The 27,793-nt window shown below is 35.3% G+C and overlaps 8 protein-coding genes across 8 annotated transcripts; 4 read left to right on the forward strand and 4 right to left on the reverse strand.

Annotated features, from left to right (window-relative positions):
- The first annotated feature begins 2,284 nt into the window (after positions 1-2,284).
- LOC9310902 lies at positions 2,285-4,725 on the forward strand. The gene is made up of 2 exons (XM_021020748.1): positions 2,285-2,690; positions 3,388-4,725. Exons 1-2 carry the CDS (start codon positions 2,462-2,464, stop codon positions 4,494-4,496), a joined length of 1,338 nt encoding a protein of 445 aa, XP_020876407.1. The 5' UTR covers positions 2,285-2,461; the 3' UTR covers positions 4,497-4,725.
- A 1,394-nt stretch (positions 4,726-6,119) lies between these two features.
- Positions 6,120-8,652, forward strand: LOC9308807 (4-coumarate--CoA ligase-like 7). The gene is made up of 6 exons (XM_002872692.2): positions 6,120-7,235; positions 7,466-7,655; positions 7,722-7,867; positions 7,959-8,026; positions 8,116-8,218; positions 8,308-8,652. The coding sequence occupies exons 1-6, from the start codon at positions 6,222-6,224 to the stop codon at positions 8,419-8,421; spliced, it is 1,635 nt and encodes a 544-aa protein (XP_002872738.1). The 5' UTR covers positions 6,120-6,221; the 3' UTR covers positions 8,422-8,652.
- A 1,255-nt stretch (positions 8,653-9,907) lies between these two features.
- LOC9308808 (transcription factor bHLH114) lies at positions 9,908-11,625 on the reverse strand. Its single transcript, XM_002874789.2, is given in 7 exon segments — positions 9,908-10,238; positions 10,361-10,411; positions 10,508-10,573; positions 10,673-10,843; positions 10,940-11,168; positions 11,254-11,473; positions 11,476-11,625. Coding segments are annotated over 7 exon segments (954 nt in total). The 5' UTR covers positions 11,495-11,625; the 3' UTR covers positions 9,908-10,040.
- Positions 11,626-13,367: 1,742 nt separating this feature from the next.
- LOC9310903 (oxygen-evolving enhancer protein 3-2, chloroplastic) lies at positions 13,368-14,916 on the reverse strand. Its single transcript, XM_002874790.2, has 3 exons — positions 14,551-14,916; positions 13,713-14,008; positions 13,368-13,603 (listed from the first exon to the last, which is right to left on the reverse strand). Exons 1-3 carry the CDS (start codon positions 14,846-14,848, stop codon positions 13,505-13,507), a joined length of 693 nt encoding a protein of 230 aa, XP_002874836.1. The 5' UTR covers positions 14,849-14,916; the 3' UTR covers positions 13,368-13,504.
- A 1,665-nt stretch (positions 14,917-16,581) lies between these two features.
- Positions 16,582-21,318, forward strand: LOC9310904 (kinesin-like protein KIN-14D). Its single transcript, XM_021020708.1, has 17 exons — positions 16,582-16,968; positions 17,200-17,400; positions 17,501-17,645; positions 17,719-17,828; positions 17,932-18,051; positions 18,167-18,370; positions 18,475-18,684; positions 18,770-18,844; positions 18,959-19,105; positions 19,184-19,322; positions 19,426-19,535; positions 19,793-19,954; positions 20,036-20,256; positions 20,360-20,441; positions 20,531-20,635; positions 20,722-20,826; positions 20,914-21,318. Exons 1-17 carry the CDS (start codon positions 16,921-16,923, stop codon positions 21,091-21,093), a joined length of 2,364 nt encoding a protein of 787 aa, XP_020876367.1. The 5' UTR covers positions 16,582-16,920; the 3' UTR covers positions 21,094-21,318.
- A 37-nt stretch (positions 21,319-21,355) lies between these two features.
- LOC9308809 (cysteine-rich receptor-like protein kinase 25) lies at positions 21,356-24,190 on the reverse strand. Its single transcript, XM_002874791.2, has 7 exons — positions 23,271-24,190; positions 22,884-23,018; positions 22,664-22,785; positions 22,375-22,585; positions 22,060-22,297; positions 21,825-21,975; positions 21,356-21,751 (listed from the first exon to the last, which is right to left on the reverse strand). The coding sequence occupies exons 1-7, from the start codon at positions 24,100-24,102 to the stop codon at positions 21,440-21,442; spliced, it is 2,001 nt and encodes a 666-aa protein (XP_002874837.2). The 5' UTR covers positions 24,103-24,190; the 3' UTR covers positions 21,356-21,439.
- A 301-nt stretch (positions 24,191-24,491) lies between these two features.
- Positions 24,492-26,725, forward strand: LOC9310905 (probable UDP-3-O-acylglucosamine N-acyltransferase 1, mitochondrial). Its single transcript, XM_021020789.1, has 10 exons — positions 24,492-24,737; positions 25,011-25,221; positions 25,293-25,369; positions 25,491-25,540; positions 25,625-25,689; positions 25,763-25,814; positions 25,900-25,970; positions 26,075-26,141; positions 26,220-26,291; positions 26,498-26,725. Exons 1-10 carry the CDS (start codon positions 24,593-24,595, stop codon positions 26,561-26,563), a joined length of 876 nt encoding a protein of 291 aa, XP_020876448.1. The 5' UTR covers positions 24,492-24,592; the 3' UTR covers positions 26,564-26,725.
- Positions 26,709-27,749, reverse strand: LOC9308810 (NDR1/HIN1-like protein 10). Its single transcript, XM_002874792.2, has one exon. It carries the CDS (start codon positions 27,496-27,498, stop codon positions 26,818-26,820), a length of 681 nt encoding a protein of 226 aa, XP_002874838.1. The 5' UTR covers positions 27,499-27,749; the 3' UTR covers positions 26,709-26,817.
- Positions 27,750-27,793: the final 44 nt, after the last annotated feature.

The following is a 27,793-nucleotide window of genomic DNA, read 5'->3' on the forward strand; positions in this document are numbered from 1 at the left end:
TGAAAGGAAATACATGCTCTTTGAATAAAGTCTGGTCTTTGAATGTCAAGAGATATTGCATGCATAATATCATAAACTGAATCTTTGCCCTCAAACTGACCTGATTCAATTTGAAGTGGTGATAGCTCCCAGGTTTCTTTTGCGAAACGGCAATGAAAGAGGAGATGGAGGACAGTCTCCTTAGCGTCACCACAGAATGCACACTCAGGCATGACTTTAATCCGCCTGCGAGCATAATTTTCAGCCACTGGGAGAGCATTATGAAGGACTTTCCACCAGAAATAAAATATTTCTGGTGCCACAGATGCTTCCATAAAGCATTCATTGTGGAAGTAGCTATTTGATGCTCAGTACCTGGCTTTATTAATTGGTGATAGCCTGATTTAACAGTGTATTGCCCATCCTTTGTGAAAATCCATGTAAGGCGGCTATCTGGTGTTTTGATGAGCCTTAAGCGTGTTTTCTTGATGAGTGGGATATCCTCTGGATGAACTCTTTCCTGAAGCTTAGCGTCATCCCACATAGCTGCATTAGGCTAACATATTATAAATCTTTTTCGTCATAATATATAAAACAAAACCTTACTAGACTGCGACATCATGAAAAATTATCCTATTTTCATTGGTCAATTCCTTGTTTGCGTTATTATTTAATCGACCTAAAACGTCATCCAAATTTAAATTGCAATCAAACTACCGAGACATTATTTTTGTTTAACAATAAAACTACAGTGACTTCAAATTAGTTTTAGCGGAAATAATGTTTAGTACTAATAAAATTTGATCGCCTGTCGTAATAACCAACTCAGCTCAATGTCATATGCGAAGAACTGCTGATTATATTTTTTTTCTTCTGTTAAATATAGTAAAGTAAGGAATTTTGTTTTCATTCTCTAGTTTTTTTGTGCCGACGTGAGGAACCTTGTGGAAATTAAAAGGATATATTATTACGTACAGTTTTTAATTATACTTATCTTAAAATCATTAAATCACAATATATATTATATCTTTGATGGAGTCAAATGTATATGGTTAATGATTAGGAGCATCTAACTTCTGGCTGATAGCTATTTGACGGCTGCGATGCGTCTGTCATATAAAATGGAATAACGGCCAGTAGTTCTCTCACAGACCGCTATTATTTGGATCAAACTAGCATTTCATTAAAAATATAGAAGTTTAATTTCCATAAAAGAAAGAGACATCAACTTCACAAGGAACCGAAACAACCAACACAACGATTACCAAAGTAATCGCGTAAGAGAGAAAACTAAAACTAGCAACAAAACTCAAATAGAGATTTAGGGATAAGGCCATCACGAGTTCACCTAAGCAGAATCTAAACAAAGATCATCGATAAAGTAGCCATCTTCAAATCGGTAGTCCTTGCCGAAACCACAAAAAAAAAAAAAAAGACACGTCTATAAAACCAAACAATCAATAATTGCTGGACGTGAAATGTCTTAGCTTGACCAACAATCATCCCTTTTCGCTTTGATTATTGCTTTGTTTGCAACATTCATGATTACAAATCTTCCATTGTAATCAACTATAACGTTTTATGAGGATGGATTCAGTCGACTCTTAGGAGGGTGTACAGAATGATGAATTTAGAGTGATTTGAATTTTATTGAGTTTTGAGATGATTTTGGTGAATTAGGAAATTTGTTACTATTAAAATTCTCTTTGTATTTTTGTATTTTTAACTCATAAATTCTATAAAATCTCACCGAAAGTCACTCAAGTGATTTCAAATCTACTATTTAAAATATGTCCAATAACACTGGATTTGATTGTACATTTTAAAATCAATAATCCTATAACACTTAATTTGAGCAAACTTTTTGAAATTCATGTTTGAATAGTATAAGATTTGTCATTTTAAATCAAATCACTCCAAATCTTTTATTCAATACACCGCCTCTTACACTCTTAAAATTTTTGCCTAATTAAACCTTTAACTACAACATTGATTATTTGAATCGTTTAGTTATTCCTATGCAATGCTCACGATTACGGATTTTCCATTTTAATCAAATAATGTATCGCCTAATGACGCTGGATTTAGTCGATATACATACTCTCAATTTAGTTGATCTTTTTGGTAATTTTGTTTAGGTAAGATTTTTTCTTTCCAATAAATGAAATTCGAGAAGAATTAGTGTATATTTTATCTGTATCTCATTTAAGCAAAATTACCATTGAAGCAAATCGGTAATATTCTGGTTAATAAATGACACTAATGAGTGGTAAAGATTCAAACGGTTAAACCCGGTTAACTACACGAGAAATAAATCATGCTGTGATAATGCGGTCCATGACAGTCACGTATCTCTAACATATCCTCTTCCCGAACATTCACCTTTAATAATTTATATGGTCGTTGTAATCGAATCAAACACAAAAATCCCCAAATTACCAAAATCCTCGGCGACAAAGAGGAGAGAGAGAGAGAGAAAATAATGGCTTCGATCCTTCCGCCGGAGCTGGACAACGACTCACTGGCGTCATCGCCGAGATCGGAGTACGATAGTCAGCCACGTGTACGGTTCATGTGCACTTTCGGAGGAAGGATCCTGCCTCGTCCGCCGGATAATCAGCTCTGTTACGTCGGCGGTGATAATCGTATGGTCGCTGTTCATCGTCACACTACTTTTGCTTCTCTCCTTAGTAAACTTGCTAAACTCTCCGGTAAGTTAATCATTCCTTTGGTTTCTGGAAAACGGATTCACGTCATGATCTTGTAAAGCGATTAGGGATTTTAGTTAGATAATTTCGAATTATTTAGTAGGAACATTTTGTTAGGCCAACTAGGAAAATTTAGATATGATGAATGATTTTTTTTTTTTTTTTTTAAGATTTTTTGCAGCTTTATTGATATTATGAAATTAATTTCTTTGGAAATTGGACAGATGTTTATTGGCCACAAAAGTCTGGCATATTGCGGGAAAGTATTCATTAAATTTATAAATAAATATGGGTTAAATTAATATGATTTTTATTTTCTTATGATCATTCATTTTTGCACGATCCTGAAATTATCGAATCGGAATATTTGATCCGTTTAAAAGAAAATTGGATTTAGAAGAAGTTATGGCGATCACTATCATATACCATAATTCGAAATTGTATCAAAATCATATGATCTTTTTTGTTTTTTTTGTCAACCATGAATTATTGGTTTATTTAAAAAAAAAAAAAAAAAAAAAAAAAAACATTTTTGCTGTTATTTTTTTTATATTTTGTCAAACTTATTGTTGGAAATTGGGCAGATATTTATTGGCCACAAGATTTTGGAATTTTGCGGGAAAGTATTCATTCAATTTATATAAAAATATTTGATTTGGGAAAAATAATGATGATTGTTGCGTTGGAATATTTGGATAAGGTAAAAGCAACATAAGCGTGAAGTACCAGCTACCAAACGAAGATCTTGACGCGTTGATTTCCGTATCAACGGACGAAGATGTAGAGAACATGATGGACGAATACGACCGCGTCGCACAGAATCAAAACCCACGCGCCTCTCGTCTTCGTCTCTTTCTCTTCACCAAAAACGTCGCCGGGGAAGAAGATAACGATAGTCGAGCTAGCAGTATCAGCTCTCTTCTCGATAGCTCCGTTAATCGAGAGCAGTGGTTCCTCGATGCTCTTAATCTCGGTTCTTCCGCCGCCGCAACCGCAGCTTCTAACGGCGGATCCGGTAGAGTTTTCGAGCGCGTTAGATCTGAAGTCTCGTCGATTGTTTCTGAAGTTCCTGATTATCTCTTTGGATTGGATAATTTTGATGAAACTGCTCCGCCGCATGAGCTTCGTGATCGTGATCCGAGAGCTAAGATTCAACGAGAAGTCTCGACGCTTTCGGATCCTGGTTCGCCACGTCGCGATGTTCCTTCACCGTATGGTTCGACGTCTTCGGCTCCTGTGATGCGAACATCTACACCGGAACTTCCACCACCGGTTTTTACTAAACCGGAAAGTCCAGAACCGGTTTCGACTCCTAAATCCGATTCTCAACCGGAACAAGTAATTCAACAGAGTAATCTCCCGGTTAACTCGCAATGGCAATACGCCCCAGGCCCAGGCCCACAGGTTCATTACCAGGGTCATACCATTCACCAATCACCGGTTTATTACGTTCCTGGTTCTGTTCCGGGTAATCATATGGTTCAACAGGGAAATCATATGGTTCAACCGGGTAATCATATGGTACAACCGGTTCAAATGCAGGGTCAGTATCTTCAACAATACCATCATGTACCAATGGGATACCACCAACCTCAGACTCATCAGATGGCTGGTCCGGGTCAAGTATATGGTGGAACGGTTAGACCGGTTATGATGGCAGTTGATGGAATGAACCGGACGGGTTATTATGGAATGAAAACACCCGGTCCGGTTCAAATGTATCATCATCACCCTGGTATGGTTGTTCCTGGTGTAGAAGAACAACAATACAGAACCGAAACGGATTCGGATCCGGGTCGGGCTTCTTAGCTGGTTGAAGAAATATTAAAAGTAATCACATCCGGGGTTTTCGTATTTTCATTGGATTCGTACTTATTCGTTACTGTGTGAACTGTGTAATATTTTTTGTTTTTACTCTTTTTTTTATTATTATTATTATTTTTTGTGTGTAATTTTGTATTACAAACTATGATGAACAGTAAAACCCAATAATAACATTATAATCTGTCAATAATGAAGTTGAAGTGCATTTGCTACACTTTTTATTGTCATCTTGTATTAATGTATTGTTACTCGATTTATCATTATAGTGGATTATGCGGAGATAAAATACAAAAGTGACAAATTTTTAAAGAAAAATTTATCCCAGATTTTTGACACGCTTTGCTGCTACCAAAATGATATTGATGAAGAAGCTTTTAAAATAACATAGCAACGCAAAATGATATTAATGGCTCGATCGACTGTTTTTGTGGATCGGCTGCTTGTAGCCTTGTACCGTTTGTGGATGGTAGCGGAAGAATCAATCAACTCTTTAACAAAGTATGAATTGTGGTTGGCGTGAAGGCATGTTTCTTTGACATATTTGCTAAATCTCCAACAGTTTTTAATGGTGGAATTGTCTATGTTTCGACCAATTTTGAAAACGTGCATCCAGAAACGAAACCGCCTCTCCATGGTGCAAACTTTCTCACGACAACTCATGTCAAGAGGAGTAAAATTGTCAAAAATCGTGAAAAGAAGTAAAACTATCCGATTCTGTTTTACTCAAACATACTTCATTTATGTGAACATTATTATCATAGAGATTTTTCCCTTTCCACAATTGGACCACCAACCAAAGAAAGATACTACAATCTAACAGAGCATAATAATGGAAGAATACTTCACTGCTTGAATGATAATCTTAGAATCATTCTCAAAATCACTTCTTCTATTCCATCATTCTCAAAAGTATGCCATAGTATTTGAACTATAACCATCCTCCCTTTTTTTCCTTTTTTGTTGCTACCTTTTCTTTTTAAATATGTTATCTGCTATTCGACCAAAATCACAAATTCTATTTTTAGCTACCATACTATTAGTACTTTATTCGTAACTTAAAAAAGTTTTTTTTTTGTATTTTTTTTTGTATTTTTTTTTTTAACGTCTGAATTTATTATTTATTGCAAACTACGAGAACTGTTACATAGACGATTCTACAACTGACAATTCTTTCCGACCCTCATTAGATCTACGACGGACGACACTTCCTTCTTCATGCTCTTGACGGATATCTTCAATGATCCACGACCTGACGACACTTCTCTCTCTGTGTAGAATCTTAGCGAACGGCTATAATTGTACATCGCTGAAGATCTCTTGCACATTTGCCTCCATTAATCTGCAAATTTATTAATAAATAGCATTACCTGGAACTCGAACCCCAGACCTCTTGGTGTAGAAACATTAATTAACCCTTAGTCAACCAATGGATCAAGGGGACTTCCAAGCATTTTTTTGTATAATAATTCTTTACTTTCTCTGCTAAAAATTACGTCATTATGAATTTTTAATATTTAGTATTTTCTCTGACATCGCAATGATTAATACTAATTGTTAAGAAAAAATTAAAATACTAATTAAAATTAAAATTACATTTGGAGAAATGTAACGTTTTACGTGAAGTAATCCGAAACCAGAAATAGTCGTCGTCTTCCTCTTCCTCTTACACATACTTCTCACCTTATCCTCTGTCCTCCGAGATCGGAAGAAATGGAAAAATCCGGCTATGGCAGAGACGGAATTTACCGATCACTACGTCCGACGCTAGTTCTTCCCAAAGATCCAAACACATCGTTAGTCTCTTTCCTCTTCCGTAATTCCTCATCTTACCCATCAAAGCTTGCTATCGCCGATTCCGATTCCGGCGACTCCTTATCCTTCTCTCAGCTCAAATCCGCCGTCGCTAGACTCGCTCACGGGTTTCAACGTCTAGGTGTTCGTAAAAACGACGTCGTGTTGATCTTCGCTCCGAATTCTTACCAATTCCCTCTCTGCTTCCTCGCCGTAACCGCAATCGGCGGCGTTTTCACCACCGCGAATCCTCTTTACACTGTGAATGAGGTTTCGAAACAGATCAAGGATTCGAATCCGAAGATTATCATCTCTGTTAATCAACTGTTTGATAAAATCAAGGGTTTTAATCTTCCCGTTGTTCTACTTGGATCTAAAGATTCCGTACAGATTCCTCCGGGATCGAATTCGAAGATTCTTAGTTTCAATGACGTTATGGAACTCTCAGAGCCAGTTTCTGATTACCCTTTCGTTGAGATTAAGCAATCAGATACTGCTGCATTGTTGTATTCATCAGGAACTACAGGAACAAGCAAAGGTGTTGAATTGACTCATGGGAATTTCATTGCAGCATCGTTGATGGTGACGATGGATCAAGATCTTATGGGAGAGTATCATGGCGTGTTCTTGTGTTTTCTACCAATGTTTCATGTTTTTGGTTTGACTGTGATTACTTATTCTCAGCTTCAGAGAGGGAATGCTTTGGTCTCTATGGCGAAATTTGAGCTCGAGTTGGTTCTTAAGAACATTGAGAAGTATAGAGTCACTCATCTTTGGGTTGTTCCTCCTGTGTTCCTTGCTCTTTCCAAGCAGAGTATTGTGAAAAAGTTTGATCTTTCTTCACTTAAGTACATTGGATCAGGAGCTGCTCCTCTTGGGAAAGATTTGATGGAGGAATGTGGAAGAAACATTCCTAATGTTTTGCTTATGCAGGTAAAAGAAAAGTTGGTTTCAGATCCTGTTTTTGGTCCTTTGGAAGTTATTATCCTTAGGTTTGAGTTTCTGATAAATGTAGATGTTAGCTGATTCCTCGATGTTTGCTCGTAAAGAACAGGCCAAAATGTATATGATTCACGCAATTTTTCTGTTCTGTTTTGTTCGTAGCAAATTTTGAATCCGTTGTCATGAATGATGCAAAAAGAGGTGTTTTGTGATTTGTTCAGGGCTATGGAATGACTGAAACGTGTGGAATTGTCTCTGTGGAAGACCCGAGACTCGGGAAACGGAACTCTGGTTCAGCTGGAATGCTTGCTCCAGGAGTTGAAGCTCAGATAGTTAGTGTAGAAACTGGAAACTCTCAGCCTCCAAATCAACAAGGCGAGATCTGGGTTCGAGGACCAAACATGATGAAAGGTTTGATATATTTATAGCCTTTCATAACTATGCATTTGATAATCATGTAAATTGATTCTCTTTCAGGGTATCTCAATAACCCTCAGGCTACTAAAGAAACAATCGATAAAAAAGGTTGGGTACATACCGGAGATCTTGGATATTTCAACGAAGATGGTAACCTTTATGTTGTTGATCGACTCAAAGAACTTATCAAATACAAAGGCTTCCAGGTTTCACTTCCCAATTCTCTCATTCCATACTTTCCAAACCGCGAAAATTGAAAATAGGTGAAATCATAATGAATGGTTTGAATATATCTAGGTTGCTCCAGCTGAGCTAGAAGGTCTTCTTGTATCGCATCCTGAAATACTAGATGCTGTCGTTATCCCGTGAGCCATATATTCACAATTCGATACATCAGAAAGATACCAAGTTGATTTTCATGTCCAAACTAACATAACATGTGTGTACATTGCAGATTCCCTGACGAAGAAGCCGGTGAAGTTCCAATTGCATTTGTTGTTCGATCACCAAACAGCTCAATAACAGAGCAAGATATTCAAAAGTTCATTGCCAAACAGGTTAATAACTTATGACTCAAGTGGTTGGAATCAATCGTATTGATGTGTTTGTTTTCTTAGGCTCAAAACCATCTTTTTGATTTCATCAGGTCGCTCCTTACAAAAGATTACGACGAGTGAGCTTCATCAACACAGTTCCAAAATCTGCTGCTGGTAAAATCCTGAGAAGAGAGCTTGTTCAGCAAGTACGATCCAAGATGTGAAGAAGAATCTCGGAGACCGGAGATCAGAATCTGTGTGTTGCCTCTTTCCTTTCACCATATTTATGTACCACTTCAAATTAAACGGTTACACAAACCACAAAAGTGAATAAATAATCCAATACCATAGTCAATACTCAATACACTTTTTCTTTCATTTGTTTTGGTCACAAACAAGCCATAAGTTATTTTTATCGTTCTTTCAGAAGTCGCAATAAACTCTACTTATTATTATTATTTTCATTTTCTTAAGTAGCAATAAACTTTATTGTAATATGTGTGTGTGTGTGTAAACTTTTGAGAAAATTAAACTAGATAATTCGATATGTTAAGCTTTTGGTTGACGTTAAGCGAATTTCTCTCTAGTATATGACTTGGGAGTTATTGTACCAATGGACACAAAATAGCTATTTTTGGTATTAAGTATTTCTTGTTAAAACCAAACATTCTCTTATCTCCAAATCTCTTAATCTACAAGCGTGAAATAGTTTAAATAGAGATTAATCGGGAATTGGTTTTAGGGCTATTTAATATTTTAAAAACATATTAATTTATTATAATTAAGAAATTTAAATAATATTGTTTTTAAAATTGCATTAAACACATTATAACAAGATTTTAAGCTCAAATTTATAATTTTTATACAAATTACGAATATAAGTAGCACGTTTTGAATTTTAGATAAAAAATAAAAATAAATAAATAAATTAATTGGTCTAGGCGGACAAAAAATTGGACGAACGATTTTTCTTACCGATTTGGACAAAATCGCCGCGGTTCCCCTCCGGGTCGCCTATGCGGCTAGGCGGCTGATTTTTAGAACAGGGTCTAATATTATTTAAAAAAGTTGGTAAAGGGTTTGTAGGTGCAGGCCCGGCGCGCAGGACAGGCTACCCAAGCCACTGCTTGGGGTCCCACAATTTTTTTTTTGTTTTTTTTTGTTTTTTTTTTTTTTAGTATTTTTTGGTTATTTAGGCCCATTTTGAAATTTTACTTAGTTAAATTAGTGATATTGAGGCCCATTTTTTTGGATATTTTTTTAAAACAATAATAAAAATTAACATATATAAAAAAAAATCATATGTTAAATATTGTTAATAAATATCAGGGCCTCATTTTATATTTCGTGTAGGATCTCACAAATACTCGGACCGGCACTGTGTAGGTGGAAAGTTTGATATGCCCCATATATAAAAACTTTTTTTCTAGTTTTTGATAATAATTTTATAATTTATGGGTTAAATAATTTTATTTTTTTTGGAATCCACATACAGTATTTTGAAGGCCGGCTCTACGATTATCTAATTTGTATTTCGATGAGAAAATTTCGTTTACAAAGGAATTAAACATTTTCAGGTTTTTATGATTTATTTTGCAAAATGCAAATGCAAACCTTCGGTTTAGTTTGACGTTTACGTTTATAATTTACGAATTTATTTTGCTTAAAATAGTAGGTTCATTTAGAAAGAGAAAAAAGTAAACCCAAACAAACAATATATGATTTTGAAAGTATTACAGGACATTTACATTTCTTGTATAAAAACGGGACATAAAACTTTACAAGACCCCCTGTTTGTGGAAGATAACTTTTTGTGGTTTATGTATATATCTAATTTATAAGTTTACACAGAATGGAAGATTCCAGAAATCAGATGTAGGTTCATCTCTGCAGCCGAAGCCGCGGCTGCAGCCACCGGATAAGAAGCTGAGATCGGCATCAGACATAGTCCACGGCTGGCGAGATCTACATGTTTTCTTGGACTACATTCTTCTTCTTCTTCTTCTTCTTCTTGAGTATTCATAGATTTCTTGTCTGAACACTATTAATTATAATCAATTCAAGAATCATTAATTGGTGATGATTAGTTTTTGAAAAGATTCTTGATATCACAAGCAAAAGGACAAGGATAAGAGTTGTTAACATATAACTAATTTTAAGTACCTGCTGTTGTTGAACAGATCCTATGGTGTTCTGGTCTGGATTACTCAATACCTATTTATTATTAAAACAAAATAAAAATAATCAAACTACAAGTTATTTAATAGATTTTATTTTGACTGCAAATGAAAATCAAGAATCTGAACTTACAGTGACTTGTTCTTGAAGAAACTTTATGTACTCTACAGCTTCATTGAGAACAGAAGCTGTATCTGTCTGCAAAGAGATCAGAAGACAAATCTTTTGAGCTTAAATAAGAAAAAAACATAGATTAAAACTGCGCAATAAAACTCGAAAAATGTTCTTTTAATTTACCTTGCCAAATGGTGAAACCAGTTGCTGAAGCGCAGTGATTCTATCTCCGAGTTTCTCTTTACGAACCTTGAAGCTTGGCAATGGAGATAGTGTCTCGAGTCTCTGTCTTTTTAGTAATCGCGGTGAATATTCGTCGCTGTTCTCTTCTAATTCTTCAGTCCTTTCGCTCCCCTGAAAGAGTCATCACATATTTTGTTATGTTCAATATACCTCTAAATTTTAGTCAAAAAAAAAAAAACTAGTTATGTTTTTATGTTTGTTACGTGCCTTTGAAGTAAAATTCTTACAGTCTTGTGTAGTTTGCTCCTTAGAGTTATGGTTTCTGATTTCATGATCCAAGAATGATTCAGCTTCTGTATCGATCAAGAACATGTTATCTAAGAATGGGAAGCTTTCAAGGAGCTCGGATTTCGCATTAGGAACTGTACTTTTTGGCCAAGAATCCGGTAGTAATTGCTCGTTAGGATCGAATAATCCTTCAAAGAAACTATTATGCCTACAAGAAGTATAAAACAAAGAAAATAGATTAAAGAAAGTTCAATATTACTTTGTATATTAATGTTGTATTCATGTGGACTTACATGTTAATAAAACCATCATTAGGATCGTTAATCTTGTTATCGAAGTTTTGCCATCCGAAATTTGTGACATCAAGGCTAATCTCAGTGGAACGTGGCAGCGAGTAGCCAGAGAATACTGTGGCGGTGTTTGTTGGCGAACTCCACCAAGCTCCCGTGGAGATTCCGGCGATCTCAAACTCTTCCGTCATGTAATTGTAGTTTGGTTTGTTTACTTTGGAAATGTTGAAGTTGCATGAGACATGATGTTGATTACATATTGTATTTATATGTAGGCATGAATCCATCAAAATTATAATTTGAACGGAATAATATAATTGTTAAATAATATATCTAGCTACCCTAACCATATGTCTAACTCTTGATGATTATGAAAAAAACGTATCTAATTGGACTTATTCGTGTGTTCGTGTTGACGTTAATTGATATGATAAGATAATCTGTTTATTAAAAATCATTTGCAAATACTAAATACAGAAAGTATATATTAATATTTTTGCAATACATGTTTGAAAAAAATTAAAGTATATATTATACTGAATTTATTTTAAATGTAAGAATATTGTGTAACACAAGTAAACATGAATGCAAATATTTCTTTCGCAAACAATCAGAATTATATCTTTGGTCTTGAATCACTAAACTAAATGTCCACGTTGAACAAGTTTTCTTGTTTAATAAAAACAGGAATAGCTACTTTTTTGGAATGATTTGAAAATATTGATGTTTGAAGGAATTAGATGAAGCAAAAAGGAGTTTATATTTGGATTTTAGTAAAAGGTTGTCTTTAAAACTTGGTTAGGTAATCTCTATTTATATGGTTTTCTTCTAATTTTATTTTTAAAAATGTGCATAGATTAATCACATTGGACTACAGAAAATAGCGATATGGAACATTATTTGACAAAACATTTTTTCTGTGATGAGAGAAAGGAAATTTAGAAGTTTTAAAAACCAGCCGAGAACAGTTTGGTCTGGTGTTAATAAATGTAGCAAAAAGGACAGAAAGTTGATTCGAAATAAATGAATAAAAAATTAATAAGTCAAATGTTGACAATTAATTAATAGGTAAATACGTTTTGTGTGGATTAAGTCATACCACCCAATCGAATTCTCTTGGGTTTTAGGGTTTGTCTTCATTTTTACTTTGGAAATGTTCCCAAATCTTCTTTTAATATACATACAATATGCTCATGTCATCTGATTTGACTCCTTAACCACAACTCCAATATTAGTTAATTGAAATATTTGGTTAACTTATCTAATCTCATATTATATCATTATATGTATATCTAATTTTTTTTTTCTTTTTAAAAATAATCAGCTTTGCCGTCTAATTAAGTCAATTTGGCTTCGAGAAAAATATTCCCTAAACGTTAACTAAACATGTCTAACTACTAAATTATAAGTTTTTCCTGTTAAAGTAAGACTTAGTTATAAATTCTTGACTTTGCCGTAGTTTAAAAATCCATCTCATCATTTTTTTTGAAATCATGTCATCAAATTGTGGTTGTAGAGTTTAAGTAGGATTTTATTATATTTAGAAATCTAGTGTATTTTTGGTGTGTTAAGTGTCTTTATAGAGATCAAAGTAAATTTGGATGTGACTTCCGTTTGATAGGATCTTTAATTAAGAAGCAAAATTTCAGTCAGCTATGTGACGTTTTAACCTTAAGCACATATTAAAACTTGTTTAGTTGACTTTTAGGACATGACAATTACACGACCATGGTCTAACCTCCTCCATGTCATATCTTAAAATATTGTTATATCCTTGTTTTTAATTTAAAATCTAAAGTTAAGAGTATCTTGTGGAGTGGGAAGAAAACTTAGAAAAAGTGAATCGACTAACAAGAAGAAATTTTTTTTTTAGAAAAGTGTTGATGCATGGTACTCGGCCTTTGACCTAATCACAACTCACAAGTATACTTATTATCTTCACGGTCGATTTTAAATATATTGTTCGTTATGGTGAATATATATATATATATATATATATATATATATATATATATATATAATTCTTATTTTTGTTATTCATAAATATTTTTAATTTTAGGGAATTAATTGCATAAAAAATACAATGATTAATAATAAAAAAAAGTTGAGAAAATGAGTTACCAAAAAGAAACTGAAATTAGAAATAACCGATTTGATCAGATAATTAAGAAAAGCAGGAGAAAGACAAAGTACTTGGATAGTAATAATAATAATAGCATCAACATCAACACATTACAAAGCAAATCTTTCTTCATTAACCAAGCTTGGCAAGAACATTGTTCAAACTCGAGACAGTTTCTGAGTAATACTTCTCAGCATCTGGGCTGCTCTTAGACCTCGCCGCATAGTCCAACTTTCACATAAAAAAAACAATATGAGATCAATCCAAACACTCTAACTTCTCACCAAGAAACCGCTAGAAAACAAAACCCTAACTAAAGAAAACAAAAAACAAAACTTACGTTGTCGATGGTTTCGAAGAGCTTGCCGGTAAGTTCTTTAAGGTTCTTTTTCTCTTCTTTAGGCTTAGCAGAGATAACGGTGTTAAGATCGTAACGAAGGTACGAAGCTCTTAAACGGAGATCGTTCTGAACGTAAGGCCAAGCTTTTTTGTCGATCAGTGACTTAACGTTAATGATCTCTTTAGCAGATTCTTTGGCTCTAGCTGCAGCTTCTGTTGGTGACAATGGTTGTATGTAAAATCTGTCTTTCAATGCCAATGAAAAATCTCTTGCTTGGTCTGAGTTATCTGTTCCAGCTGCTCACACAAAAAAAAAAAAAAATCAAAGCCATAATCATTCAAACAGAACCGATCTCTATAATCTAATTAGTAATCTCTAAAACTTAATTATATCTTTAAAAAGTGATTAAAGATACGTTTGATAAAAAAAAACCAAAATTGAAATCATAACAAATAGACGTATATTTTACATTTAAATCTATATTTTCAATTTGTTTTTTAAAAAGATCTATATTTTAAGTTTTAACAAATTAAATAAGGGTGTTCGAGTCTAACAAACCAAATCGGTTCAAACCAAACCGCGATTGAACCGGACTTTTATTTGGTTTGCATATCTAAACCAAAACAGAAACAAAAATAAAAAATACAAAACATAAACTCAAGATTATTGTACTTTCAATATCCCAAAAAAAAAAAAAGAAGAAGAAAAAAAAAACGGTTTCCAGACCAAAACATGCAATATATTTCGGTTTGTTTTCTCCTTAACCAAAAAAAATACCGTTCGGATTATATTATTAATAGTCAATAATGTAAAATTTGATTCAATTAGTATTACTTACGTAGGCCACCGGAAGGAAGTGGAGGAGGACCAACTTTGATCGGAATAGCTTCGGCGAAAACAGCTTTAACGAATGAACTACCGGCTAAACCAGCCGCCACGAGCCCGATCACTGATCTGCGACTACTTTCTGGTACTGACTCGTTCTGCTGAGCCCTGATCACAAGTCCGGTTCTTTGAGATCCAACCGTGACTCTTGAGATGGTCAAACGGTTTGAGCCATTGATCTGTAGACTTCCTTCAAGGACGGCCTGAGATGCGCCACGTAAACCAGCCATCGAAGCCACTGCTTGAGCCATTTTTTTATCTGCTTTGAATAATTTGATTAGTGAAGATTGTTGAGTTATAATTTTTGATGTTTGGTTATGTGACAAAGAAGACCTTATCTTATTCATGTTGTTTCTTTAGATTACTCGGATATGGTTTTAACCAATAAAATTGCTGACACGAGGTATCTTGATTCTCTGTTTTGCCACATAGGATTGAGATCGAGTGTAGTCAGAATGCGATTGTCACGTGGCAGAATGACGTGGAAATTGACCAATTTGGTTTAGCGTAAGCAAATTAAATTGATAACCGGCTTAGAGAAACCGATTTGTTTAGTGATTTGTGTCATTTTTTTGTTTTTTTTTTTGAAATAATATCTGAAGAAAATGTAACTTGACCCAAATAAACCAAACGAAAATAAAAAGGGAAGGAAATTCAGATTTCCAAAATTTGCAAGAGAATTCAAATATAAGCTTCATAAACAAATCTAAGAAAATCAAAATGAATGTTTAAAAACAAAACAAAGAAATAATAAAATAAAAATATTCAAATTTTACTAAATTTTTTACTGAAATTCAAACTAAAAATAAAATTTGAAACTCTAAAAACCCATCCACTCTTTAAGGAAAAAAATATCTCTATTTTATAGAAAGATTCAACCATAAACCGAATTGGACAAATCTTATTTCCTTTTGTTTCCAGTTTCCACCATTAAAAATAGAGAAATTGTTAAAAATGCCCCTTTTTCAATACCCCTTTTCAAAAATGCCCCTTTTGAGAGTCCATTTTTAAGTTTGCCCTCTTTTAATTTTTAATGACCATTTTACCCTTATTTGAAACAAAATTAGGTCCACAAAATACAAAATATTTTTTGGCGGGAAAAGTGATCCCGCAATTTTCCCGCCAAAACACTTGTAAAAACCTTTAAAATATCTTGTAAAATTTTCCCGTAAAAATTTTTCCCGCCAAAAAATTTTCCCGCCAAAAAATTTTTTTTGCGGGAAAAGTGATTCCGCAATTTTTTTGCCGAAATTTTTTTGGCGGGAAAATTTTTGGCGGGAAAAATTTACAAGGTATTTTAAAGGTTTTACGGAGTATTTACAAGTGTTTTGTAAGGTTTTACAATGTATTTTAAAAGGTTTTACAAGGTACTTATAAGGTTTTATAAGGTATTTATAACTTGTAAAACCTTATAAAAAACTTGTAAAACCTTATAACTTGTAAAACCTTATAAAATAGCTTGTAAAATCTTATAATATCTTATAAATACTTTATAAATACGTTGTAAAACCTTTTAAAATACATTGTAAAACCTTATAAATACCCTGTAAAAACCCTTTAAAATACCTTGTAAAATTTTCCCGCCAAAAATTTAACGCCAAAAAATTTGCGGAATCACTTTTCCCGCAAAAAAAATTTTTTGGCGGGAAAAAATTTTACGGGAAAATTTTACAAGGTATTTTAAAGGTTTTACAAATTTTTACAAGTGTTTTGGCGGGAAAAATTGGGGGATCACTTTTCCCGCCAAAAAATATTTTGTATTTTGTGGACCTAATTTTGTTATATTTCCTTAAATATTTATGATATCTTTTATTAAAAGAAGGGTAATTTAGTCATTTTGTACATAAAAGGGGTATTTTTAAAAATGGACATCTAAAGGGAGCATTTTTGAAAAGGGGTATTGAAAAAGGGACATTTTTGTGAGTCTCACTTCAAAATAATGGAAAACAATAGATTAGTTTTTGATGTTAAAAAAAAAAAAAAACAATTTTTATGGGCCTGAGAGTTAAGTCATTGGCCCATATGGAGGAGCCTATACTTTATATAATAATAATTTAAATATTAATGAATAAATCAAGGACAAGAGTAACGTTACAATTTTACAAGAGTCCGCCGATCTGTTTTCAAATATTCAAATAACAGGCTCCTCCTCCTCCTTCCTCAATCTCTTAAATCTCCCAATTAGGAAAAATAAATCAAGAACCCTAATTTCCCGTCTCAGATTCAGAAAAATAAGGTCTGATTTCTCCCGGATTCAATCGGAAGCATCTTCATCGTTGACGAGCATAAGGTGAAGAAATCCATCGCAAGTTGTTTATCAAAGATGCCGCTTCGCAACCAGAATCGCGCTCCTTTGCCTAGTCCAAACGTCGTAAGCCTTTTTTTTCTTTTTCTTTCATAGATTTAGATTTTCTAAAATTCGTAATGATATTTTTCAGTGTAATTGTTTGAATTAGGATTTTGTTCCATGGCATTGGCATATCAAATTAAATTTCTGTGGGTGATTTCGCATTGTAAATATGGGTGTCTTGGGAAATTGATTTCGGTGGATTTACTTAAATTTTGATGTTTTTTTTCTGTTTGTTTCTGAACTATGTTTAAGAAAAAGGAAGCTCTTTCAAGAAGGAAAGCGGAAACGCAAGTTACCGGAAGAAGACAAGTGTTTTCGACAGTGAACAGACAAGATGTTACCGCGAACAGCGATGTGGGCAGTACAGAGGAGTGTGGTAAAGTTGAATTTACAAAAGATGAAGTCTTGGCTTTGCTTAACGAGAGAGCTAAAGCTGGAAAATTTGATACCAAGGTCTGTTACCCGATAACCAATTGTTTGATTCTATGAGATTTTGGGAAAAATCTATGCCGTTTCACTTTAAAAATGTGTTGTCATTGTGGTGGTACTATAGGGTAAGATTGAGCAAATGACGGATATTATCAAGAAGCTTAAGGTTTGTGTTAGATGGTTCCAACAAGTGGACGAAACTCATGTTCAGGAGAAGGAAAATCTTTGTTCTTCTCTTCAATCTGCAGAGAAAAGATACTGTGATAAAGGTGAGTTTAGTTTCCATCATGTCTTAGTTTGTGTACACTGAATATGGACTTGGTTTTCTAATTAAACTTTCAGAGTTGGATGCAAAGACCAAAGAGGAAGTGCTACAAGCAACTATAGCAGAGATGAAGGAGAAAATAGCATCACTTCAGGAAAAGTTGTCCAAGGAGGAGTTGAGTAAATTGGTGAGGAGTTATCGCTCAAAGAATGTTTTTCATTGCATAGTTTATCATCTCCCAAAGAGACTTTTATCAAGTTTTGTTTCTCTTAATTGGTTATGACTACTAGGAAGCAATTGAAAATTACAGAAGAGAAAAAGAATGTAGAGATGCAGCTGAGAAGCTTCAAGTTTCTCTACGAGATGAGCTTGACAAAGTTACAGAAGAGAAAATGGCTGCGAAACAGAAGGTACGAAGATTTGCTTTTTGCTATTGAGTTTAGTTGTTTCACTCTCTGTTACTCCTCTCAGCTCTTGGCATAATCTTTTTATTGTTGTATTAAGTGGATTGTTTTTTGTTTCTAGGTGATGTCCCTTGAAGATATGTACAAAAGGCTGCAAGAGTACAACACAAGTCTGCAACAATATAACACAAAACTCCAGACTGATCTTGAAGCAGTTCGAGAGGCGCATACTCGTGCTGAAAAGGAAAAGTCAAGTATACTGGAGAATCTTACTACCCTAAGAGGTCACAGTAAATCACTACAAGATCAATTAGCATTGAGCCGGGTAATTATTCCTCATCTATTACAGGCGTAAGTCTTGCAATTTTTTTAATTTATGACTGATTTCTTTGCTTCTAAATTTGTCTCTCTTCCCTTTCTGTTATCAAGGTTTCACAAGATGAAGCGGTAAAACAAAAGGAGTCATTGTTGATGGAAGTCAACAACCTTCGGAGTGAGCTCCAACAAGTCCGTGATGATCGTGATCGCCAGGTTGTACAGTCGCAAAAGCTGGCTGATGAGATACTGATGTACAAGGAGAGTGTTGGAAAGTCATCTCATGAGTTGGACATTCTGATTGCAAAATCAGGATCTTTGGAGGTTAGTTCAAAGACAAAGTTTCACATCACAAGTATTTGACTCATGGTTATTTTAGTTGTCTGACAATGTCAATCTTATGCTGCAGGAAACATGTTCGTTGCAAAAAGAGCGTATAAAAATGTTGGAGCAGGAATTAGCTTTTGCTAAGGAAAAGCTTAAGGTATATGAGCAAGTATACTTTAGAATTTGGATTGGTGATCTGCCAACTTTCAGATACTCTTTAGTTTGCCAATTGTTTCTTTACACTGACATACTTTTAATTTGCTTTTGACAGATGGTAGATGCATCTATGTCTCATACTATGACAGAGTTTGAGGAGCAGAAACAACATGTGCATGAACTGCAAGATCGCCTTGCAGACACGGAGCGTCAACTTTATGAAGGAGAGTTGTTACGGAAGAAGCTTCATAACACCATTCTTGTATGAAAATGTCTTCTTAGAAACATTTTAAGTTCCTGTTACTTTCTTTATGTCCACTAAGGAAAGTTGTTATTTCAGGAACTCAAAGGAAACATACGCGTGTTCTGCCGAGTGCGCCCATTGCTACCAGATGATGGAGGACGCCAAGAGGCCAGCGTTATTGCCTATCCTACATCAACTGAATCTCTTGGTAGAGGCATTGATGTTGTCCAAAGTGGTAAGATCTGCAACTCACCTTATTTACTTTGCTCAATTAGGATAATATGCTTGTCCTAGACATTAATACATTTTTCATGCCTTGTCATATTTGGGGTTTTCAGGTAACAAGCATCCTTTCACCTTCGACAAGGTCTTCGACCATGGAGCTTCTCAGGAGGAAGTATTCTTTGAAATATCTCAACTTGTGCAGAGCGCATTAGATGGCTACAAGGTTCAATATCTTCCTTGTTTTGACTATCTTGTAGATAGATACCTAATATGCAATTCTAGTTAGATACAAGTATTTGACTCATGGTTATTGTCCTTATTTAGTTGTAGTTGGCTTTATTAAGAGCTCTTGTTTAAGTGAGGCAGACAACACTTGGACTGATTCCTTTGTTACTGCACCAACTCTTGTCTAAGTGAGACAGACATAACTTTGACTGATTCTTTTGTCATCGCATCTTTCTCAAATCTTTGTGGACACAGGTATGTATTTTTGCCTACGGTCAGACAGGTTCTGGCAAAACCTACACAATGATGGGCAGGCCTGAAACACCAGAACAGAAAGGACTGATCCCTCGATCACTTGAACAAATATTCAAAACCAGCCAAAGTCTTAGTACACAAGGCTGGAAATACAAGATGCAGGTAAATATTTCTCCTAAAATGTTCTAACTTTTGTTGAATACTTACATTGGTAGCATTGTTTTGATTGCCTTTTATTTGTAGGTATCCATGTTGGAGATATATAACGAGTCCATCAGGGATTTGTTGTCTACAAACCGAACAATTGCTATAGAATCTGTGCGAGCAGACAGTAGCACCTCTGGAAGACAATATACAATCACACATGATGTTAATGGAAACACTCATGTTAGTGACCTGACAATAGTAGATGTATGCAGCATTGGACAAATCTCCTCACTATTGCAACAGGCTGCTCAGAGCAGGTTTGTCTTAAATTTTGGATTCTGTTGAGGATATTGTTACACTGTCGTTTCTGTATAGTTATATGGTAGACCAATTTACAAAGCTAAAAATCTTATTTTGTAGGTCTGTTGGTAAGACCCATATGAATGAACAATCATCAAGAAGTCATTTTGTGTTTACTCTTAGGATTTCTGGTGTGAATGAGGTTAATATCTTTTGTCTTTCTGGTTTATTGTTTTGTGTTGTAGATTTATTTCTCACGTATGAAAACACCAACACTCTCTCCTATTTCAGAGCACTGAACAGCAGGTACAAGGTGTTCTTAACCTAATTGATCTTGCTGGAAGTGAGCGACTTTCAAGAAGCGGGGCAACCGGAGACCGATTAAAGGAGACACAGGTTTTTGCTTTTAAAATACAGTCTTCTAAGTTATTCCCATTGATTTTTTGGACTTGCCCTCTAATCTTTATTATTTACTTCACCAGGCTATAAACAAAAGTTTGTCTGCTTTGAGTGATGTTATATTTGCATTGGCAAAGAAAGAGGATCATGTACCTTTCAGAAACTCAAAGTTAACATATCTGCTCCAGGTTAGATAACATTTTGACTTCTGAATCATTATGCATATGATCTGTCTATCTAGATCATTCTAATTAGGGAAAATCAATTTTAAACAGCCATGTTTAGGAGGGGACTCAAAGACCTTAATGTTTGTTAACATATCACCTGATCCATCTTCAACTGGAGAGTCTCTATGCTCTCTTCGGTTTGCTGCTAGAGTGAATGCATGTGAGATTGGAATACCTCGCAGACAAACTTCCGCAAAACTCCTCGACTCTCGCCTAAGTTACGGTTAAAACTGGTGGTTCGAGTCCCTCTTTCATCTGTATAACAACAACAACAATTGTTTTAGAGGTTTGTAATTTCTGATTGTGGTTTTGACATATATTTTTCTGTACCAAGCTCGAACGTTCATATGAATCGGGTACTTTATGTGCTCTATATCTGATTGTTTGAGGAACTTGCTGTCTTGGCAATGTTGTGTGAGGATATCTCAAATCTCCCTGATTGTGGTTTCTAGAGCTTTAGCGGTTATGTAATTGTCTTTTAGGACATAACTAAATAAGTTCTTGCTTTGTTTCATAAGTTCTTGCTTTGTTTCACATAGTTACAACATAACATTAGTGGAACTAATTGGGGAAGTCAACGAGGATGAACAATAGTGATGGAAGAATCGTCAACAGACAAAGGCAAAGACTTGCTTGTTGCAGATTGATCTTTAGAATCTCTCATGTTTTGAAGAAGAAACCCAGATCGCTTTGGAATTGGTAAAGTAACAGTGAAGCTGTTCATCATCACAAGAATGTTATCCATTGAAGGTCTCTCTGAAGAATCATCTTGAACACATAACAGTGCAATGTGAATGCATCTGATCACTTCATTTGTCTGAAAATTCCCTCTCATTGTTTCATCTACTAGCTCCAATGGGGAATTCTCTACCCATAGCTTCCACACCTGCAAATTTTTAGAATGTTTCTGAAAACAGTACTTAAAAAATAAGTTTTTGAATGGTTATAAATATACTTACGTAGGTCACTAAATCTACAAGACCATCTTCTTCATAAAAGCTACTGTTCTTTCTGCCGGTTATGAGTTCAAGAATCAAGACTCCGAAGCTGTAAACATCCGATTTCACCGAGTATTGCCCGTGGATTGCATACTCGGGAGACATATAACCACTAGCGAGAGAACTTGTTTAATCGAAATGAGAAATCAAATAAATAATTGAACAGTCAAGATTACAAGAGGAAAAAAAAACTTACTATGTACCAACGATTCTTTGAGTATTGGCTTGTGTTTGATCAACACCAAAGATCCTAGCCATACCGAAATCTGAGATCTTCGGATTCATGTCTGCATCTAAGAGTATGTTACTCGCTTTAAGGTCACGGTGGATGATTGTAAGCCGAGAATCTCGATGTAAATATAGTATTCCTCGAGCTATCCCTTCAATAATCTTGTACCTTCTTTGCCAATCCAAAATTCTTCTCTTCTCATTATCTACAAGCACAAAAACAATCTGACTAACCCGAAAACCGAAATTTTCTTTAGAGGTAATGAGTAATGATTTGTTATACCGAAAAGGAAATAGTCGAGGCTTTTGTTAGGAACAAACTCATAGACAAGTATTTTCTCTTCTCCATCTAAGCAATATCCCAAGAGCTTAGCTAGATTCCTGTGTTGTAGCTTTGCGACCACATCAACTTCGTTCTTGAATTCTTCAGCTCCTTGTGTCGATCCTTGAGATAGTCTCTTTATTGCAACTGTTTCTCCGGTTATAAGCTGACCCTGAAATGGGTTTTACACAGAAGAGTTAAGCCTTTTTTGTTTTATTAAAGTATGACTATGATCACAAGAATTAGTTACCTTATAAACTTCACCAAATCCACCATGACCAAGCTTGTTACTTTCTGAAAACTTATTTGTCGCTGCTTCAATTGCACTAAACTGGAATTGCAATGTTTCTGTTGACGTAATACCATCTTCATCTACATTAAGAAAGGGGAATTCTCAAGATCAGTTTCAAACTTTTAATAGATTAGACTAGAAAATGACAAAATTAGCTCAATTCCTTTTTTGGTTATACCTAAATCCTCTGTTTCAGCACTGAGTTTATTCCTTCTTTTTGCTAGTAACCAACACATAGCACCAAGAAGTAACACGCAGACAGAAACCGGTACCGCGACCGCTGTTACTTTAACCGTCGAGCTCTTGCTTTTCCCTAAACACAATTTCAAAAACATATGAAACAGAACAACCTTTTTACCAGATTATGTTCATCAAGAAAACTATCTTGGAGATTTGTGTTAGATTACACCCTTCAACCAAAGAAAAAACAGATCCTGTTTTCAAGATCATTAAGAAACTATCTTGGAGAATTTTTAGATTATAAAGATTAAACCTTTTAAACAAAGACTCTGTTTTTTAAGATCATCAAGAAAACTATCTTGGAGATTTGTGTTAAAGATTTCACCTTCTTCTGAAGGGAGTTTCAGTGGTGGTGCAGCCACCGTAGACAGAGGAGGAGCCATCGTAGCCTCAGCTATAGTTTCATTGTAAAACGGATAAAGCTCATATCTAAAGCTACAACTCGGAGCGATTACTCTCCCGCCAACACTTCGATCACAACATCTAGGCAACCAATTAATCGCTTGTCTCAAACAGCTCTCACAATCTTGATTGGTCAAATCCGGCGTGCACTGCACGAGGCTATAAATCGTTTGAAACACCGTGAAATTCGCTTTCTCTGTAGCGAACTTTCTCGAGCTCGAAGCCGCTTTCACCGCAACGTCGATGAGCAGAGCAGGCAAAGACTCGTTGAATCTGCTCACTTGATTCTCTGTGATGTTTTGCTTGTTCGTCAAGAAAACAGCAGGTCTAATTCTCATTTGCCCAACGATGCTTTGATTAGAGTATCTTAACATACACTCATCGTACCAAATCACTGCCACTTTCTCTCTTGGACACCTGTAAAGCGTTTCGTTGACCGCAAACGCAAGACAATCACGGCAGATTTCGGCTGAGACGTCTCCACGGCAGAGGAAAACACCATAAACTCTGTTGTTATCATTCTCTTCACCAGCGGTTGCGTTATCGAAACGCGATGCGTAAGCTGCGTTTGGAGAGGAGAGAGATGAAAGAACAGTTCGGAGATTGGTTAAGTAAGTGCTGTTTCTTGAGTACGTTGTTGTGTTTGGACATATGTGGTAGAGATAAATTGGATTTGTTGCAGAAGAAACAGCTTTTAAGATCATAAAGAAGAAAATTGAGATCAGAGAAACAGAGGATTTGAAACAAGAAGACATGTTTTGTTTTTTTTTCTCTGTTTTTGAGTTTCTTAATAATCTTCATCGAAATTGAGGGGATTCAAAGTCTAATTTCTACGATTAGTCATTGATAATTAAGATTGTTTAATGAAATTATTATGTTCAAGCTTCAATATTCGTTGGTAAGGCCTGTCAAGATAATGAAATAAAATGTTCTGTTGTCATCATTGACATAATGATCTGATTTAAAAAACAGATTTGGTCAAAGGTTTTGGGAATCATAAAAATTATTTATTCATCATTTCAAGATTGGTTGTCGAATATAAATATTTCATGGAAATTGTTGATTTTTAGTTATTAAAAAAAAAAAAAAAATCCCAGTTAGTTAATTTGTTTTGTTAAAGAAAAAGTTTAAAGCTTTGCGAGGGAACAAAGTAAAAAAAAATAAAAAAATCAAAGCTTTTGGCTTTTTTGGGTCGCGTCGCTAAATTTCTTCAGTTTCTTCTCAATCTCTATAAGGGTTGACTATATGGCGACTAGTTTGCGAAGATTTTTCTCAGTGTCCACTCATGGCGTCTTTTTGAAGAAGCGACCTGGGTTTTTCTCTAGTAGCCGAAGTTTATGCGTTTGCTCTGATCAATCAACTGAATCCGTCACTGTTAATGTTTCTCCAGGTAATGGTTAGTCTCGTTAAGAATTTATACCTTAAAGGTTTGACTTTTGTTTGCATTTAGTTCATCAAGTCATCACGTAAGCCAGGTGTTTGTTGAAATGCCTCTGAGAAAATTATTGCATGATTTTGAAAAGCTTTCAATATTAAAAGTCTGGAATGTGACATTTAGATGGTGAAACATGTTTTATGTGTTGAGATGGTGACATTTGTTTGTATTTTATGTAATGGATTGTTGATGATACTTTTTGTGTTTTGTTGTAATTGTCAAGATTAGAGACAAGTAGTGGAGGTAATGTTGACAACGGGTTTCTAAGATGGCGAAATGGAGGAGGAATGTACCATAGCTCGGCCGCAATTGATTCCTCGGCTCTGGTTGAGTTTGGAGCAGTGGTTCACGAGAAAGCTATATTGGGTCCAGAGGTTCGTATAGGATCTAACACTGTAGTTGGACCATCAGTCGAGATCGGTTCTTCTACAAAGATCGGGTAACGGTTTTGCTTAACGTCTTATACATGTTTTTGAAGAGAATCTTGAAAGATTCTATTCTTGTCTACAGGTATAGTGTTTCAGTCAGCAATTGTAGTATTGGTGATTTATGTGTCATCCATAATGGAGTCTGCATTGGTCAAGATGGTATGGACCAAGTCTGAATTTCACTCAATATGCGTTTTATTTATAAGATCAGATTCTATGTTTTCTTCTTTATCTTCTGAGAATAGGGATTGGATTGTGAGATTTGTCTTTGACTGTTCAGGATTTGGGTTTTACGTGGATGAACACGGAAACATGGTGAAGAAGCCCCAAGTAAGCACACCTAGATTGCCTTCTTGAATCTGAATAACAATATGCAGCACTTTTATCATTCGGTGTTTTTCTTGCCTTCCTTAGACTTTAAATGTGAAGATAGGGAATCGTGTAGAAATCGGAGCAAATACATGCATTGACCGGGGCAGGTAACAGTATATTTCATTGACAAGTTCCCTGTAACACTCTTCTTTAGCTCCATAACCTTTACCATTTCTGCAGCTGGAGAGATACCGTGATCGGGGATGACACTAAGATAGACAATTTAGTTCAGGTTCGTCTTCAATTCTATCTTGCAACTCGTTGTAGATCACAGTAATTGACAACAATATGCTATTATTCTTTACTTAAATTTGCAGATAGGTCACAATGTGATTATTGGCAAGTGTTGTTTGTTTTGTGGCCAAGTAGGCATAGCTGGATCAGCAGAGTAAATGCATCTAATCCCAGCAACCAAATAACTTATGTTCCATTGATTGAAATTGTAAGCTTCTGGGGTTTACAATGCTGTCATTTCGACAATGTGTTTTGTAGGATTGGTGACTATGTAACATTAGGAGGACGGGTTGCTGTTCGAGACCATGTCTCCATTGTATCTAAGGTAAAAACTTGAACTTCATAAATGGAGTAATGAATTTGCTGTGCTTCATCTAAATCCGTGTTTGGTTTTTGGTTATAGGTTCGACTTGCTGCTAATAGTTGTGTTACTAAAAACATTACCGAACCAGGGGATTTTGGCGGCTTTCCTGCTGTAAGAATCTCTCTTTCTCTTCTATTGACTCTCCACTTCCATCTAATTTTCCAGCATTCATCAAGATCCAAGTTTGATTCAATATTTTGTCATGAACCAGTCAAAATAAAAGCCTAAATTGATCCATACCCAACTAAAACAGAGCCGGACTCTGCTGTTGCTTCCCTGATACATTGTTTCGTCTTACAAAACTGTTCTGATTGCAGGTCCCAATTCATCAATGGAGAAGGCAAATTGTTGAAGCCCAGATTTTGAGCAAAAGGAACCCATAACTTATTCTGTTCGCCAGTCTCAGAAAACTTGAGGTAATCTGTTAAAGTATCTGCCAATTGCTTTGAGTTTTTACTTTTACCAAATCTTTTGCAAATGTTTCTTTGATATGTTTAACTCGAAGATCATACATTTAATGAGAAAAACCAAACTCCCAAATCCAAGTTACAAAACGTAAAGAAAGCAAAATCATTCAAAAGGAAAAGTAAAATACAAAAGAGAAAACAGCAAACAACAAACCAATGAATTAATCAATCTAAGTGAAGTAGACTGGACACCGTTTATGGTTAAACTTGGGCAAGATCAACCCGTCTCGTCCAACCACGATATCGCAATTAGCATGCATCCTATGGCGCTTACTGATCCACCTATGGAGTTTAAACCGAATATTTGAAACTATATCTAGCCTAAAACCCACGGTTCCTTGAGCCCGATCATTAGAAAACTCGGTCCAACGGTTACTGTTTACCGTTAAGGAAGCTCCAGTAAGCGTCCCGGTCACAATTGTTGTGTTAGTCGGCTTCTGGAAAAACGGGTTTAGCAACGGGATCGACCCGACCCGTTGATCTTTGTAGTAAATGAAACCGTCCATGGAATCAAAGTAAACACCCATATGTTGGTTAGGGTTAAGTATAGTTACATTGAAAGCAATTCTTGCGTTTTCGACTCCGGTAGGTTGGTCTAGACCTTGTACCACGAAGTCTTGGATATGGAACCGAGGTCGATGAGGGCGTAAACTGAGCCAAAGTATGAAAGCAATGACGCCTACAAAGAACAAAACCAAGAGAAACATTGCGCAGATGAATTTCGATATCCGGGTTGAGAGGCTTTCTCTGACACGGTGAGCGTAGTAGCTAGCCGAATGGTGACGCTTCATGGGTTGGGCTCGGGGCACGGGACTGGTATGGATCGGGATAGTTGTTCGATCTGGTGTCATTGTGCTTTGATGATTTTCTGGCAAAAAAAGACTAGGGAGATTTTGAGCATGAAAGCTTGGAGTGTATGAGTTATGTACGAGGAAGAAAAGTAAATAGTTCTTGAAGTGTTGGAGTGTAGGAGTTATGTATGAAAGAAGAAAAGTAAATAGTTCTTGAAGTGTTTGAAGAAGAAAGGAATCAGATTACGTAAAGTGAACACATTGTATCGGAAACTTTTTAAACTATTTATTTTAAAAACTCAAGAAGGCTCTATATGGGCCAGGCCCAAACGAGGTCCATTTGATGATATGAGAA

Source organism: Arabidopsis lyrata, assembly GCF_000004255.2.
Source record: "Arabidopsis lyrata subsp. lyrata unplaced genomic scaffold ARALYscaffold_6, whole genome shotgun sequence".
NCBI classification, from domain to species: domain Eukaryota; kingdom Viridiplantae; phylum Streptophyta; class Magnoliopsida; order Brassicales; family Brassicaceae; genus Arabidopsis; species Arabidopsis lyrata.

Excerpts from the sequence above, each read along its gene's own strand:
- LOC9308810 (XM_002874792.2), bottom strand. The coding sequence starts at position 27,498 with ATGACACCAGATCGAACAACTATCCCGATCCATACCAGTCCCGTGCCC.
- LOC9310902 (XM_021020748.1), top strand. The coding sequence starts at position 2,462 with ATGGCTTCGATCCTTCCGCCGGAGCTGGACAACGACTCACTGGCGTCA. Across the intron at positions 2,691-3,387 it reads TAAACTTGCTAAACTCTCCG|GTAAAAGCAACATAAGCGTG; the intron begins GTAAGTTAATCA and ends TATTTGGATAAG.
- LOC9310904 (XM_021020708.1), top strand. The coding sequence starts at position 16,921 with ATGCCGCTTCGCAACCAGAATCGCGCTCCTTTGCCTAGTCCAAACGTC. Across the intron at positions 16,969-17,199 it reads CTTTGCCTAGTCCAAACGTC|AAAAAGGAAGCTCTTTCAAG; the intron begins GTAAGCCTTTTT and ends ACTATGTTTAAG. Across the intron at positions 18,685-18,769 it reads CAAAATCAGGATCTTTGGAG|GAAACATGTTCGTTGCAAAA; the intron begins GTTAGTTCAAAG and ends CTTATGCTGCAG.
- LOC9308807 (XM_002872692.2), top strand. The coding sequence starts at position 6,222 with ATGGAAAAATCCGGCTATGGCAGAGACGGAATTTACCGATCACTACGT. Across the intron at positions 7,236-7,465 it reads CTAATGTTTTGCTTATGCAG|GGCTATGGAATGACTGAAAC; the intron begins GTAAAAGAAAAG and ends TGATTTGTTCAG. Across the intron at positions 8,027-8,115 it reads CTAGATGCTGTCGTTATCCC|ATTCCCTGACGAAGAAGCCG; the intron begins GTGAGCCATATA and ends TGTACATTGCAG.
- LOC9308809 (XM_002874791.2), bottom strand. The coding sequence starts at position 24,102 with ATGTCTTCTTGTTTCAAATCCTCTGTTTCTCTGATCTCAATTTTCTTC. Across the intron at positions 22,586-22,663 it reads GATTTGGTGAAGTTTATAAG|GGTCAGCTTATAACCGGAGA; the intron begins GTAACTAATTCT and ends AACCCATTTCAG. Across the intron at positions 22,298-22,374 it reads CCTCGACTATTTCCTTTTCG|ATAATGAGAAGAGAAGAATT; the intron begins GTATAACAAATC and ends TTGTGCTTGTAG.
- LOC9310903 (XM_002874790.2), bottom strand. The coding sequence starts at position 14,848 with ATGGCTCAAGCAGTGGCTTCGATGGCTGGTTTACGTGGCGCATCTCAG. Across the intron at positions 14,009-14,550 it reads ACTTCCTTCCGGTGGCCTAC|CTGGAACAGATAACTCAGAC; the intron begins GTAAGTAATACT and ends TTGTGTGAGCAG. Across the intron at positions 13,604-13,712 it reads TCTTCGAAACCATCGACAAC|TTGGACTATGCGGCGAGGTC; the intron begins GTAAGTTTTGTT and ends TTTATGTGAAAG.
- LOC9310905 (XM_021020789.1), top strand. The coding sequence starts at position 24,593 with ATGGCGACTAGTTTGCGAAGATTTTTCTCAGTGTCCACTCATGGCGTC. Across the intron at positions 25,222-25,292 it reads GGTTCTTCTACAAAGATCGG|GTATAGTGTTTCAGTCAGCA; the intron begins GTAACGGTTTTG and ends TCTTGTCTACAG. Across the intron at positions 25,690-25,762 it reads ACATGCATTGACCGGGGCAG|CTGGAGAGATACCGTGATCG; the intron begins GTAACAGTATAT and ends CCATTTCTGCAG.